The sequence below is a fragment of the Pseudorasbora parva genome, unplaced genomic scaffold (genome assembly GCF_024679245.1).
Source record: "Pseudorasbora parva isolate DD20220531a unplaced genomic scaffold, ASM2467924v1 scaffold_31, whole genome shotgun sequence".
In the NCBI taxonomy this organism is placed as follows: Eukaryota; Metazoa; Chordata; class Actinopteri; order Cypriniformes; family Gobionidae; genus Pseudorasbora; species Pseudorasbora parva.
Window position 1 is genome coordinate 962,067 of NW_027125103.1, and position 15,970 is coordinate 978,036.

The window sequence follows — 15,970 nt, forward strand, 5'->3', positions numbered from 1 at the left end:
TACGTTTCACCTTTTATAATTAAAACAGTTGTGTAAAAAAAAAAAAAAAGTGATACATAGATCCCAATCTGCCTCATTTTAAATTCGGGTACCCTGGTCTGAGATGGAGCAGGTTCGCAATGTCTCCTGGACCTTACAAGTGAGCTCCTGTAGGGGACGTTACATTTGCCCTGCAGGGCCTCCCCTTTCCTTTAGAGTCCGCTTCTTTACGCTGTCTGCTACCACAAGCAGAATGAAGCAAAGCACACTGCTCTCCTTTTCCAATCTCTTCTAGTCAGACAGCCCTAACCAAAAATAATAATCAACAGATGTATACAAAATTGAAATATACAGAAAATAATATGATATATAGATAAAATTATCCAAAGATAAGAACAAAGGTGAACCAAAACAGTTATAAAAAAGAATACAAAATATGATGCAGAGATAAAATAAGGTGCAATCAGTCGGACGTACAGTGGCACAGTGCTCACTCAGTGTTTTGAGTCTGGATTTCAATGTGGCTACTGGTGGAAGCTGGTTCCAACTGCGGCTCCCATAATAGCTAAAAGTAGACTCTGCTTGCTTTAAGGGAACTCTTGGTATTTCTCTTGGTAACTGACTTGATCCCGATGGACGAGTGATCTGTTGGGTTTGTATTTAATCAGCATATCAGCAATGTATTGAGGTCCCAGGTCATTGGGTGATTTAGAAACAAGTAATAGCACTTTAAAATCAGTCCTAGATGAAACTGGAAGCCAGTGTAAAGACCTGAGGACTGGTGTGATATGTTTTTTTTTTTTTTTTTTGGTTCTGCTCAGAATCGTGGCAGCACCATTCTTTATGAGCTGCAGTTGTCTAATGGTCTTTTTGAAAAGGCCATTACAATAGTCCACCCTGCTGGTGATGAAAGCATGAACCAGTTTCTCTAAGTCTTGCCTGGAAACAAAGCATCCAATTCTTGCAATATTTTTCAGATGATACTATGCTGATTTACTTATTGCTTTGACATAACTACTGAAACTCATGACTACTGGGTGTCGTCAGCATAGCTTTGGTATGCAATTTTGTTTATTTTGTATTATTTTGCTCAGTGGCAGCATATGCAGGTTGAATAGGAGTGGTGCAGGAATTGACCCTTGTGGGACTCCGCATGTCATGGATGTCCACTCAGACTTATGGTCGCCTGTACTCACATAATAACCTCTCCCTTCTAAGTATGACCTGAACCATTTGAGGACCATCCCAGGAAGTATGTTGTGGTCAACAGTGTCGAATGCAGCACGGAGGTCGAGTAGTACCAGAATTGATGTTTTGCCTGTATCAGTATTTAACCGAATATCATTTATAATCTTTATGAGCACTGTCTCTGTGCTGTGATGCGGATAAAACCAGATTGAAAATTGTCGAGCTTAAGGATTTGTTCAGCTGACTGAAAACAACTTTTTCAATGATCTTGCCTATGAAGGGGAGATTCGAGATTGCTCTGTAGTTGCTCAATATGGAGTTATCCAGATTTCTCTTTTTTTAGGAGAGGCTTAACCCTCAGATGCGGCACTGAATAAAACTGGAGAATTTTTGAGAGAACATCTTCGAGCAAGAGCGCATTGAATCAGTGCGAACCTATGGTGCGAACAAAAGTGGAGCTAGTGTTCGAGTGAGAGCAATATTGTCAACGTCAGCGAGTGTTTGCATTAGATTATTATTTTCTAATGGCATCAATAAAGCTTTCCCGCAATGAAGTGTTGGGTTTTCTATTCGCGGACCCTGATTCTAAAGGGGAATATTTGCCTTCAGAAGATGACGGTGATTCTGAAAGTGAAAGTATAGCCCTACAACAAACACAAATGGTGAATCCTTTGCCCAATGTCAGCGGTGGGAACAATGTTTCCCGGGGTCGGAGTGTTGATCGCAAAGTTAGCAGGCGTGTTAGTGTTGTGGGGAACGAGGCGGCCGTGGGAAATTTTTACCGCGCTAGCCATGAAGCGTTGTCTGACCATGTGCCTCTCCGCAATCGCAGCGATAGTATTGTGTTGGAGACTTTGTCTAATGACACTGGGTATGTTAGACGAGGTCAAAGTATTCATAGGACAGTTAGGGGGCAACGTGGAGACAGGGTGGGGAGTCGCAATGACCATGACAGTAACTGTTAGTCCGTCCGAGCTGTGCACACTCGTAGCAGGAGCGGATGCGGTGTGACACGGGGCAGAGGGGCTATTATGCATAATATATAATATATATGTGCCCCATACATGGACTCAGAGTGCCTACTGTATGTAGTGAATGGAACATCTCTACAGCAAAAGGCCAACCGCTACATTCATTCAAACGGTTTGCTTCTACCATTTATTAGTAAAGATTTACACAGTTTGTTTACTATTTACCTGAACATTCAGTACTGTGCAATACAGAAGGTGAGGGACATTTTGCGGGGGAAAGAAGTGCTGCATTTTATCATTTAAACATGTGACTTTTTTATGAAAATTCCATAATACAAGCTGGACACCACCGTATGACGTCATAATATGCAAATTAGATGGGAAAATCTAATCATCCTTAATATTTCTCTAATTTACAGAAAGTCTCTATCTTTTATCACTTTTAAGATTAAGATGTCAAAAATCAAACGTTTAACGCCTAAAGGGTTAACTACTGCGGTTTAAAGGGAGTTTGGAAACGTCCCATAGAGAAGTGAGGAGGTTACAACTTGTAAGGGGGGAATTTTTATTTTCCCAATAAATAAGAATAAACCTGATGTCCTCCATGTTAAATATGGAAATTTGTCTTACACAAATGCATCGATTCGCTTCCCCGCAGCCGTATGGATTTATTTTATGATGGATAGATGCAGTTTTATGGGCTTCAAAAACAGACAAAGACAGCCATTCACTAACATTTTAAAGTTTGGAAGAGCCAAGACATTTTTTGATATAACTCCAATTGTGTTCTTCTGAAAGAAGAATGTCATATACACCTAGGATGACTTGAAGCTGAGTAAATCAGGGGCTAATTTTGTAAACAGAGTGTACGGTAAAACAGGTCAAATGACGCCTGTAATTTCAAAGTGAAGGTTTATGTAGACTCTATACTTAAAAGCGCTCCTTTTCCTTCTTGGACAACCAACCAGGAGCTTTCTGAGAGTATTCTTAGAAGCTTTAAGAATACGGGCCCAGATCCTCACCGGCCATCTCAAACTCGAAGAGTTACTCATTACGGATTCATATAGCCATTCTCAATACCCTTTCAACGATGGCTGCACTGGACCCGCATTATGATCAGCCACACCAGCTTGCCTTACAATGAAAAAGCAGAACTTATGCGTGACCCAAATATCAGCAGAAGTTATGCGTGGCCCAAAGATCAGCAGAACTTATGCGTGACCCAAATATCAGCAGAAGTTATGCGTGGCCCAAAGATCAGCAGAACTTATGCCTGACCCAAATATCAGCACAAGTTATGCGTGGCCCAAAGATCAGCAGAAGTTATGCGTGGCCCAAAGATCAGCAGAAGTTATGCGTGGCCCAAAGATCAGCAGAACTTGTGCCTGACCCAAATATCAGCAGAAGTTATGCGTGGCCCAAAGATCAGCAGAAGTTATGCGTGGCCCAAAGATCAACAGAAATTATGCGTGACCCAAATATCAGCAGAAGTTATGCGTGGCCCAAAGATCAGCAGAACTTATGCGTGGCCCAAAGTTAGCTCTCTTTTTGGCATGCTGGGGCAACTAGGAAAGAAGGGCACCATCACCACAAATTGCAGTGTAGAACCCATGTCTCTACACTGTTGGGGGAATTGCTGCATGATCTCAGATCAATTTTCTACCAGTTTCTGAATGGTTGAAGTATGAAATCCAAACACAGGAGGACACTTCAAGGTTTGTAACCAGTCAACATAGATGGCCTAATGCATGGAGCACAAGTCTTCTCATACGAGTGCTAACAATCTGCACAACACTGAGACAACACTTTCATCATCTCCAACCATGAAAGCTGTTTCAAAGCCTTAATGCCCCTACTGCGAAGACACTAAGCACTCCTCGAATAACTGTTCAAATTTCATGCAACCCACCACAGATCAGGGGCCGTATTTACAAAACATTTTACCTTACCACTAAGAGTTCTCCAAAATAGCAGTAAAAGTTCTTATTTAAGATTTTTCTCTTAAAAAATAAACTCTTCCCAAAGCTGCTGAGGCCAACTTTTATTAAGGAATAGAGAGAAGTCTTAAACTAAGAGTAAGGCAGGATTGACCTAATTGCTATGGATGATGTTATCACGCTTATTAACTAAACACACAGTGATTGGCTGATAGGGGAGGGGTCTCTGGTTTTAAAACAATAATGTTGCCATATTCATATTTAAATTAGTAGGCTACGTGTCACTAATTCAACAAGTAAATCATGCTGTTGTAAGAATGGATTTCACCTGAGAACAAACAAAAGGGATTAAAGCTGAAATAAAGATAATAAAACTTCACTATCCGAATGCAAGAGTAAACAAGACTGCACCTGGCCCAATCCTATTTCCTCACCCCTGCCGAGATATGACCCTCTCACCCTCTGGGTCACATGCAAATATCACAGATACTGCCACAAGCTGTTTCTGTATGGTCAATATAAATACTTTTGGTGTGATTGGTAAACAGGTTTCATCCTCACATCAGGGGAACTGGTGACATTCCAGCTCTAGTAAAACAGATCGTAAAAGAAGGACAACCGGGTTTGTTCCTCTGGTGTGGGAAGATGCTCATAAAGATCTTTTGATAAACATTTGCTGTCAGGCCTCAAGGATAGGTGGGACCATTTGGGTCTGAGAAAAGAACCAAGATCTGCATAAATATTTGGGTGCTAAATGTTTATTGTTCTTTGATCTGGTGGAGTATTTAAGGGAAAGGAGCAAACCGCTCAAGGAAGCATCTGTATCCAGAACTTCCCACACTGTTCCCGTGTGTTTCTATAAGCCAGGTAAAATGATGACTCTTTGAAACTATGTTTATATTATTTTATACTTGAGTAACATTGTATGCTGATCCGTTGTGTATCATTGTCTTTTAATTTGACTATATTTTGATGATTTTGCCTGGCTAAATAAACATTAACTTTGATTAATCTTGTATTATTCTAAGGCCGCTTCTTTTAGTACGATCAATCGGAGTCTGGTATTTCCGCAGGCGTTGTCTCGGCGTAGATCAAACAGCAGGACTCAATGAATTGGAGCATAGCGCACAACATTAGGGATAATCTGATTTCTGATGTAGCGACTCAGGCGAATCAAACACACAATCGCCAGTTACATTTAACAAATATGTTGTGAAAGCTGTGTGCTTACTGGCAGACCTTCCCCCAACACAACAGAGAAAGACTCTTCGTTACCCTGGAAACCATCTGATAAGATGTTTTATGGCCCAAAAGAATTTGGCCACATGAAGTTTCAGACACAAAGAGTTTAAGACACAGAGCTTTTGCCTCAAATTATAGACAAACCATCTATAAATGAACGGTAATGAATGGTATTTTACATCTTTTTGTCTTTGTCTTAACCAAGTACTAGTTCAGATAACCTCATATATGTCATGTCTCCTATCAAATTAATGCTCACTTCACGACTTACACTTCCATGTATATCACTTATTCAGAAAATGCAGTGTGTGTTTGTTGCATTAATTAAAATATGAATGGCCAGAGACCCACTGATTCGAGCCTTGGAACAAAGGGCCATAAAATCTGCTGAGGAATTTCCCGCCTGGAAATCCCAACAATCTCATTGGTTAAGTCTAACCCTGGAGGGTGGGACTACTTCTAGACCTTAAAAGACCAGTGGAGACAATCTGAAACTCTCTGACTTAGTTCTCTTACTTCTCCAACTCTCTCCCTGTGGGAGCCAACACCCACGGTGGCTGGCACTTAAGCCATGCCACCAATGCAGGCCCTCCAAGCAGGCCCCAGCTCTTCCTCTCTTCCCCTCTTCCCTGGTTCTCCTCGCTTCCCTACTGAGTCATCAACTTACTAGCCCCAAGGGCATTCTTCAGAAGGAGGACACGGAGCATCTCCTAAAAGCAACCAGCTGCTCCCTCTCGACCTCGGAAAGAACCACCGGACACGCAGGGCATTTGAAATCGGAACATGCACACACGTGAGAAGCCACAACTAGAGCAAGTATTATCTTCCAAACTCAAACTGCTGTAAAGAGGGTGTGTTATTTTCCCGTTGGGACAAGTTAACTCCATGAAGGTTGTATTTGATGAACTGAAGGAAAGCTGTTTCTTATCCCCCCACTCTCTTTCTCTCTCTCTCTCTCTCTCTCTCTCTCTCTCTCTCTCTCTCTCTCTCTCTCTCTCTCTCTCTCTCATCTCTCTCTCTCTCTTTTATCTCTCTCTAATTTCAGTCTATTCATTATTCACTTTTATGTATTCTTTCATTAATATCTATACTTCTACTCTCTTGATGCATATTTAGTATGTACTTTCTGTGTGAATTGTAGTGTTATTTTTAGTCTGTGTTTATTAAACCTCCAAAAGACATTTAATGAGTTGAATCTGTTATTCTGCCACATACACAAAGTCAATGAAACTTCCGATCTAACGTTACCTAACTGCTTATGCTACTATGTTAGTAAAGTAAACTGTATGACCATTTGAAATATTGAACTTGTCCTGATCAGTAAAGTTAATGTTTCTTATGCGCTCGTAAAGCAGTAATCCCTTATTGAGAATTGATTTGAAAAGTCTATAACTAATTTGCAGGACAAACTTAGTAGGATAATTTCAAGCAATTCCGTAAAGGGTTACTTGTATATAATTAAACAATTTTCCCTATCGGAAAATTTTAATACGTAATGAATGACTGGCAAATTATATTCATAAATTCATGAATATTGAATATTAAATCCCTTTTGAGTTAATTATTCCCCGATACATTAAACTCATAGTCATTGTTGTTACACTGACTATCACTGTATTAGCAAGTTGCAGTTCCTGTGATTATTATTCCCATTACACTTTAAGATGAGTAAGCAGGCGCAACCACTTAAAGGTAAAATATTCACTCTGCAATCCTCTGACTAATATCAGAACCGGCTCGTCTGTGTTTGAGAATGTATTTCGCGAAACATATCTCTAAGAGATATCGGGTCCCTTGATGAACGAAGATAGTGAGAAGTAGAGATACTCAGAGAGATCAAAGATCTAAATTAAATCACAACTAATCATACGATCAGCTGTAATTATAAACGTAACAAACTCAAGGAAACTACATACAATTAGAGTCAGATTAAATTAAAACATGGAGTCAGATTTAAAATTGGATCTTCACACTTTAATAAATTACAGTGTCCTTTATAGAAGCGCCTGAAAAGACGAACACGCAGTATTCCTTCGACCAGCTGTTGGATTCCTACGTTGGGCCAAACAGGTGGAGTTTACAAAGAGGTGACCCCGCCCTACGTGATCTCCCAGTCTCAGGCGAGTGACGTCTTTTGGCGCGACAATTCAGATCCACCCGAGTGAGCATGAGGTTTGAAGTTCTACTTTTCTGTCTACAAATGTCCTGGTAAGTCCATTTTTGTTTACCTTTTAGAAAGTGTTGAGGGAAAGCCTAGACGCACCCAATATAGACACATTTGTTGAACGGGTCGGTATACCCACAATAGACCGGAGACCGTAGAAATCCGGTGGTGTTTAAGGTTATTAGAAAACAACATGGCTTATCAGGGAAGCGGCAGTTTGAGTGTAGATAAGGAGATAATGGAAACGCTTGGAGTGAACATTAAAGATCTCCTCCTTAGCTTGCGCAACAAAGCTGTAGATTTTGAGTGGAACAATGATAAAATTCTAGCTTGGTACCAGACTGAGGGCCGTAAATTGGAAAAAAAGGCTCCTTTTAAGAAAATTCTGGTCGCGATCGTTTATCTGCTGTGTCGAAATGATTTGGAAACTATTGCAGAAAACGAACGTGTAATAGCCCATATAAAAGAGCTAGAAATGCAACGATCGGACGAGTTAAAGAAGCTAAGAGCGCAGGTCGAAGCATTTGTGTATGATAAACAAACATGGGCAAGACAGGGCAGCGCGATCGAATCACAAATGAAAAAGCTTGAAAAGAAGCTTAAATTAGATAAAGATTACACATCCGCGCTTGAGGATTGCTGCGAATCAGCAGGATTTCCTGTATCTGCGGTAGTCGCGGCGATAAGCAGTAAAATGGGTAACGCTAACGGGCAAAATAGCGATAGTGACGAAGATGATGTTGCACTTCTGTCGAGCAGTTTGCAAGGCCATCTGGACCTGAGAGAGCGTGAGCTTTCTCCAGGACCCGCGAAAGAGCAAAAACTATCCGATGAGCGAAAACAACGCAGTCCCATAATAACTCGAGTTAAATCAGGCTTGGTTCTCCGGAAACCGGTGAAAATTGCTGTGCTTAAAACAATGACGAATGCAGATGATGAAGTCACTACCATTAGCCGCCCTTTAACTTGCGAAGAATCCACGAAACACAAAGAAGTTGTGGGAATGATGCCACGAAAAGGTCCTTTCCAACCCTACTGGGACAACTTAATGCTACAGGCATCGGTGTACAAATTAGAGATCAGAGATGTTTGGCAAGTAGCCCTTCTTACCATTCCAGACGAGCTAAAACCAAAAATTCCCCGCGAATTAAGAAATGGAGAAATCATAATCAAACAGGAAGATGAAGATGACGACGACGTGTATGAAAGATTAAAGGAAACTTTATTAGAGTTAAGGGGACCAACACACGCTGAGTGGAATAGGATTTTAGAGATTAAACAGACTAACAAAGAACCGTTTGAAATTTATGCCGAACGTTTATGGGTGACATACAAAGAGCATTCAGGTTTAGAGGATGCACAACGCGATCAGGAAGTTTTATTACAACTCCTGAAAAATAACGCCGGTCCCCATATACAGCAGGCATTAGTTCACGGAGCCGATCCGCCAGAGAATACCTACCGGTCATTGGTGGATTGGGCTTCCAAAATAGAGGCCAGGCTAAAACAAAACAAAACCCGTTCTGTGGCAACAACACAATGGTTAACCGAAGGAAGAGGTGCTAAAAATCCTGACCCTAAATTTCAACCTCGATGCCAGTTTTGTAAGAAAAACAACCATACTATCAAAACCTGTTTTCAATTAAAACGCAAACTAAATCAGGAAACGCATTCTAAGGACGACAATGGAATACTCAGGCGTTTAGGGGATTTGATTGCAAAGAATAACACTTCAGAAAACAGCGCAAAGCAATCTGAAGAAAGAAAATTGACCCAAGATGACGCATTCCAAACAGAGCTCGCTGCCCTGCTAGAAAAACATAAAAGGCCCCAATAGGGGTGCGTGGCCTCCATTGCTATGGGAAGCGTTGTCACAAGCGGTAACAGAATCAAAATAAGAGCTAATCTCGGAGGCCGGTTAGTTAACATTCTCATTGATTCTGGAGCCGCCTGCTCTTGTACAAACCTTCCGTTACCCCTAAACACGAGAACTATTCAAATTAAAGGCATAGGCGATACTTTGATGACCGCAACGCAAACACAACCAGTTAAACTTGATTTGGGCGTGGTTATGCTAACAGAACAATTCTGGTATTTACCAGACAATAGTGAAGGAACTGTGCTGGGAATGGACATTATGAGAAAGCATGGATTTGTGATTCATTGTTTTGAAAAACAAATTGAACTACGAACATATAAAACTACAAAGGGAAGTTTGCCTAAAGGCAATGCAAACATTATGTCCATGTCCAGTACAGATCCAATTCAACGTCTCATCAGCAAACACAGCAATGTTTGAGCTAATCATGAGCACGATTGCGGCCTTGTTGACTTTGAGGTATGCATCGAGGGAGAGCCCCCTCCCCCGCAAAAGCAATACCGCATCAAGCCAGAGGCAGAGGTCGCTGTTCATGAGATAGTACAACAGCTTGAGGCAAGAGGAATAGTTCGACGATGCAGTTCCACTACGAATTCACCGTGCTTGCCAGTGCCAAAACCTAATGGAAAATGGCGTCTGTGCATAGATTATCAGCGTCTTAACAAAGTTCTACCTAAAGCGACACCAATAGTGGCAAATCCAGCTACCATCTTATCACAAGTTTCAACCGATGCTTCATGGTTCACAGTGCTTGACATCAAAAATGGTTTTTGGTCTCTTAAAGTTAAACGAGAAGACCAATGGAAATTGGCATTTACTGTAAATCAAATGCAGTATACCTGGGAGCGGATGCCACAAGGCCTACACAACAGCCCAGCCATTTTCCACAGAGCTGTGGCAGATGTCCTCGGTCCCTTACTAGGGACTGGCCAGGTCGTTCACTATGTGGATGACATTTTGATAGCTACAGGAAAACAAATTGAGAACCATTTGCAGCTGGTTGACGAGGTGTTACAAAGGTTAGGTGACGCAGGCTTTAAAATGAACAAAGAAAAAGCCCAAATTGCACTAAAAGAGGTACACTATTTAGGGTACACTCTGACGAAAAGCCACAGAGCCTTAACAGACGATAGAAAGAAATGCATCGCCGAACTGCCTCGACCACATACTTTAAACTCGTTACAAAAAGTATTGGGAACAGCAAACTATTTACGAGACTTCATCCCTGATTATGCAAACACCGCTGCGCCGTTGTATTCGCTTCTAAAAGGAAAAACAAAACCAAATGATGTCCTTGAATGGACTGACGAGCATGAACAAGCATTTAGTGATTTAAAACAGCGTTTGTGCGCCGCGCCTGCCCTTGGATTGCCCAATGTATCAAAAGTTTTCCACATTCAAGTAGACACGCATGAAATAACACTAAGCGGAGTCTTAGCTCAGGAATATGGGGGAAAACTGCGTCCAATCGCGTATTACAGTCGGAAAAAATCTCTGGTCGAGCAAGGATTCGACCCATGTACGCAACACGTGCTAGCGGTGCATTGGATGCTAAAAACAACAGAGCCCATTGTCGGTTTTCAACCTGTTGTTGTGCACACAATGCACACGCCTGTACGAATGTTGTTACAGGGCCGAATCAAGGGAGTTTCTTCCCAAAGATTAGCGAGATGGCTAGCCGACATTCAAGCGCGTGACATTACCATAAAAAACACACGAATTTTGCCACATCTGCTCGGGGATGTTGAGGGAAATCCACACACATGCCAGCCTGTAAAAGAGGCACAAAGCCTTGTTCATGACCAACCATTACCAGGCCAAGCACCTGTATACATAGATGGTTCACGATTCTGTCAGAATGGTCATTTTTATGCTGGATGTGCAGTGTGGGCCCCCAATCTTCCAGACACAGATGCTGGACAACAATTGTTGTTTAAATTACCGTCTAACGTATCCGCACAGGAAGCCGAGCTCATTGCATTGCTAGAAGCGATTAAGGCACACCCTGAACCACTTTGCGTGTATACAGATAGTCGGTATGCGTTTGGGGTTGTAACTGATTTTATGGCTCAATGGCAATTGAGAAAATTCCTCACTTCTGCTGGAACGCCTATAAAACATTTCAACACCATAACGTCAATATGGAAAGCAGTCCAAGCGCGAAAAAACCCCATGTCCATTGTGAAAGTACGCGCACACATAAGCAAAAATCCAGATGTGCACGAGAAAAACAATAATGTTGTTGACCAACTGGCTAAGCTGGCCGCAGTCAAAGGCGACCAGTGGCAAAAAGAGACATCCTCTGCTTCTGTAGCAAGTGCTGCCCAAGTCACACCCATTGACCTCAAACAGTATCAACAAGAGCTGTGGGTCTCTGAGGGAGAACTTGTGCCACACTTGAAACATGATCAGATGGTGAATGTAATTGAAGGCATAGTACTCCGAGATGGAAAATTTGTCGTTCCGGAAGCCCTCCAAAAACCAATAATCAAATTCACCATAACATTACGGCCTGGGAACAACTTAAAGTTTTCCCAGATTCAGAAATTGGTAAACTGCACACATTTTATGAGAAGAATAATTATGGCACAGATCCTAAAAAATGTTATTCAAGTACGGATCTGGAACCAGCAACATATAGGTGCACTCACACAACATCGCATAACGACACACATTTGAAGTTTACGGAACTTTTGTTCAATCTGACAAAACGGACACCGAGCAGTATTGTAAAAACATTTGTTTGGACTAGTCGGAAAGAAGGAACATACTGTGTGGGAAAATGTGAGGCAAATCTGGACAATTTTACTAGCCCTCACAATTGCTCATGGACTTTACACCATTGCTTTAATTTGACTACCTGTGGATACAGGAAACCCACACAGTGTCCAAAATTACATCCCACTCCTCCAGGTGGTCTGATCAGAGGAAATGTGAATAAGACTTTGCTTCATGATGTCAATCTTGTGATAACACATGTGACGTATAACATCTCTAATATTTTGTCTGCCTACGAAAAGCACTGTGATATTAATGACAAAACATACACATGGCTACAGTCACGCATCGATGATTTAGTTTCTGATTACAAAAATAGACTTGCAGTCCAAATTCCACCTGTTCGCACTAAACGAGCTATATCCAACAATTACAAAATAACAGGTCAATCTCAATTTTCAACATGGTTGGCAAATCAGGTGGCCACTGGTTTTCAACACATCACTAATAGTAATGAAAATATTATTAAAGCGGTCAGATCTGAGGCGCAGGCGCTTCTGACGACCAGCCAGACAATTTTCAATCAGACCCGTACCATCGAGCATGACTTAGCCTGTAGGTTGTATGCACAGGATTTGTTTACTGCAGCGAGACAAGAGATTTTAGATCCTCGTCTCTATAAAACACCTAGACATGTTCTAAATGATCTTATTGAAATCTTAGATCTGCATAGATGGCTTGCATCAGAGAAAATGAAAAATATTAAATACTCTGAATTATTATCAACGTTAATGATGTATACTGGAAATGAATGTACTGGCTGTATTGGGTTCTTTGCCACTTTCCCTTTAATTCACCCAGATCAAGTTTACTTAAATTCCACTACCATACGCTCTATTGGCGTTGTAGTGAAGGATCAGATCATAAAATGGGACTATCTTACGGGGTATATGACTTTGAGGGGCATTGAAACCTTGTTTACCACTCGCAGTTGTTGTCATGAAACATCAAGTTACGTTATTTGCACCTGCAACACTTTACAGCCTTTTTCTGCCAATGACTCTAAGCTTGTTAACGTCCAGTCATTGCATGGACATTCTGATGCTGTTCAAGTGTCTCACACACAGTGGTGCATCGTCAGTGAGATGAATTCCTTCACCTACGGAGGTCTGACCTGCCCTGCTAACCACACTTTCTGTTTAGAAGTGAAAGAAGACTTTTCAATGGGTCAGATCAACATCCTGGGAAGGGTACCAATGGACGCGGATGTTTCCCCCTGGTGGGAGGACACTTTTTATGAACAAAGCACACAAGATTTTGTCAACACAATGGACTTAGTACAAGAAATGATCCTGCAGACCGAATACCATCTCAACCAAGCACAAGTGGAGGCAAATCTGGCGAAAAAGACTGCCGAGATCCTGTCCAGTTCTTCTACGCGTTCAGCACAGTATGCGTACACATGGTGGGACTGGATGTTCCGTGGATGTGCCATGGCCAGTGTGTTCATCTTTTTATTCACACTCTGTCAGTGCTTTTACTTCAGAAGTCTTCTTCGAGCAATGCGCACTTCAACCAACATGGCCATTGCACTCAGCCCATTACAGATACCAGCCCTACGGAAAGTGCAGCTGTAAAAAAAAAAAAAGAAATCCCTGGTGGTGGCCCCTCGGAGACTGCTCTGTCTCTGCTCCAAGGGACCAAGTGCGGAACTGTAAGAATGGATTTCACCTGAGAACAAACTAAAGGGATTAAAGCTGAAATAAAGACAATAAAACTTCACTATCCGAATGCAAGAGTAAACAAGACTGCACCTGGCCCAATCCTATTTCCTCACCCCTGCCGAGATATGACCCTCTCACCCTCTGGGTCACATGCAAATATCACAGATACTGCCACAAGCTGTTTCTGTATGGTCAATATAAATACTTTTGGTGTGATTGGTAAACAGGTTTCATCCTCACATCAGGGGAACTGGTGACATTCCAGCTCTAGTAAAACAGGTCGTAAAAGAAGGACAACCGGGTTTGTTCCTCTGGTGTGGGGAGATGCTCATAAAGATCTTTTGATAAACATTTGCTGTCAGGCCTCAAGGATAGGTGGGACCATTTGGGTCTGAGAAAAGAACCAAGATCTGCATAAATATTTGGGTGCTAAATGTTTATTGTTCTTTGATCTGGTGGAGTATTTAAGGGAAAGGAGCAAACCGCTCAAGGAAGCATCTGTATCCAGAACTTCCCACACTGTCCCCGTGTGTTTCTATATGCCAGGTAAAATGATGACTCTTTGAAACTATGTTTATATTATTTTATACTTGAGTAACATTGTATGCTGATCCGTTGTGTATCATTGTCTTTTAATTTGACTATATTTTGATGATTTTGCCTGGCTAAATAAACATTAACTTTGATTAATCTTGTATTATTCTAAGGCCGCTTCTTTTAGTACGATCAATCGGTCTCCAAGTCTGGTATTTCCGCAGGCGTTGTCTCGGCGTAGATCAAACAGCAGGACTCAATGAATTGGAGCATAGCGCACAACATTAGGGATAATCTGATTTCTGACTATCACTGTATTAGCAAGTTGCAGTTCCTGTGATTATTATTCCCATTATGCTTTAAGATGAGTAAGCAGGCGCAACCACTTAAAGGTAAAATATTCACTCTGCAATCCTCTGACTAATATCAGAACCGGCTCGTCTGTGTTTGAGAATGTATTTCGCGAAACATATCTCTAAGAGATATCGGGTCCGGTCCCTTGATGAACGAAGATAGTGAGAAGTAGAGATACTCAGAGAGATCAAAGATCTAAATTAAATCACAACTAATCATACGATCAGCTGTAATTATAAACGTAACAAACTCAAGGAAACTACATACAATTAGAGTCAGATTAAATTAAAACATGGAGTCAGATTTAAAATTGGATCTTCACACTTTAATAAATTACAGTGTCCTTTATACAAATGTTTTTTTTTATTGATTTTCCTTATGCAACATTTATACATACAACATTAATTCAGATCCATATACATATACCACATCTTAACACATACCCACACAGACGCACCCCAACAACCCAAAAAAATAAAATAAAATAATAATAAATAAATAAATAAATAAATAAATAAATAAATAAATAAATAAATAAATAAATAAATAAATAAATAAATACAAATAAAATAAAATAAATACAAAGAAATAATAAATTATATAATAATATGCCAACAGGGGGGGGGGGGGGGGAATTATACTATTCCACCCCTAATGAAAATTCAAAATAGGATAAAAAGGGTTGCCAAACCGCATAAAACTTTCCAGAGGAACCTCGGATAGTATATTTAAGGTGTTCAAGTTTGAGATATGACATCACCTCTTTCACCCAGTGTTTATGAGATGGGGGCATTGCCTTTTTCCAACTAAGAAGAATCAGGCGTCTAGCCAATAAAGTGGAGAAGGCGATGAGCTCTATTTGATTAGTGGTTAGATGCATTTCTTCTGGCACTACACCAAAGATGGAAGACAGAGGATTCGGATCGAGATCTTTCTTGCATATAAATGAAAATGTTCTGAAAATGTCTGACCAGAATTTTGTTAATCTGGGGCATCCCCAGAACATGTGACTCAGATCTGCTGGTTCAAGACTACATCTGGGGCACATCGAGTCTAACCCTGGATATATTTTAGCCAACTTACTTTTAGACAGATGGAGCCTATGGAGCACCTTAAACTGCAAGAGCCCATGTCTAATACATACTGAAGATGAGTGCACCAATTTTATTGCCCACTGCCAAGATAAATCTGAGATTTCCAATCCCAATTCCTCCTCCCATTGCCTCCTTATACGATTGAGAGATGGGGAAGCGGTTCTTTGGATGTTCTCATACAGGATT

The 15,970-nt window shown here is 41.1% G+C and overlaps 1 protein-coding gene across 1 annotated transcript; it reads left to right on the plus strand.

Moving 5' to 3' along the window:
- Positions 1-7,674: 7,674 nt before the first annotated feature.
- LOC137065778 (uncharacterized) lies at positions 7,675-13,715 on the plus strand. Its single transcript, XM_067437307.1, has 2 exons — positions 7,675-8,681; positions 12,233-13,715. The coding sequence occupies exons 1-2, from the start codon at positions 7,675-7,677 to the stop codon at positions 13,713-13,715; spliced, it is 2,490 nt and encodes an 829-aa protein (XP_067293408.1).
- Positions 13,716-15,970: the final 2,255 nt, after the last annotated feature.

Bases quoted from the DNA above. Each gene is read 5' to 3' on its own strand.
- LOC137065778 (XM_067437307.1), top strand. From the start codon at position 7,675: ATGGCTTATCAGGGAAGCGGCAGTTTGAGTGTAGATAAGGAGATAATG. The intron at 8,682-12,232 runs GTATGAAAGATT...CTGTGGATACAG, and splicing joins GATGAAGATGACGACGACGT to GAAACCCACACAGTGTCCAA.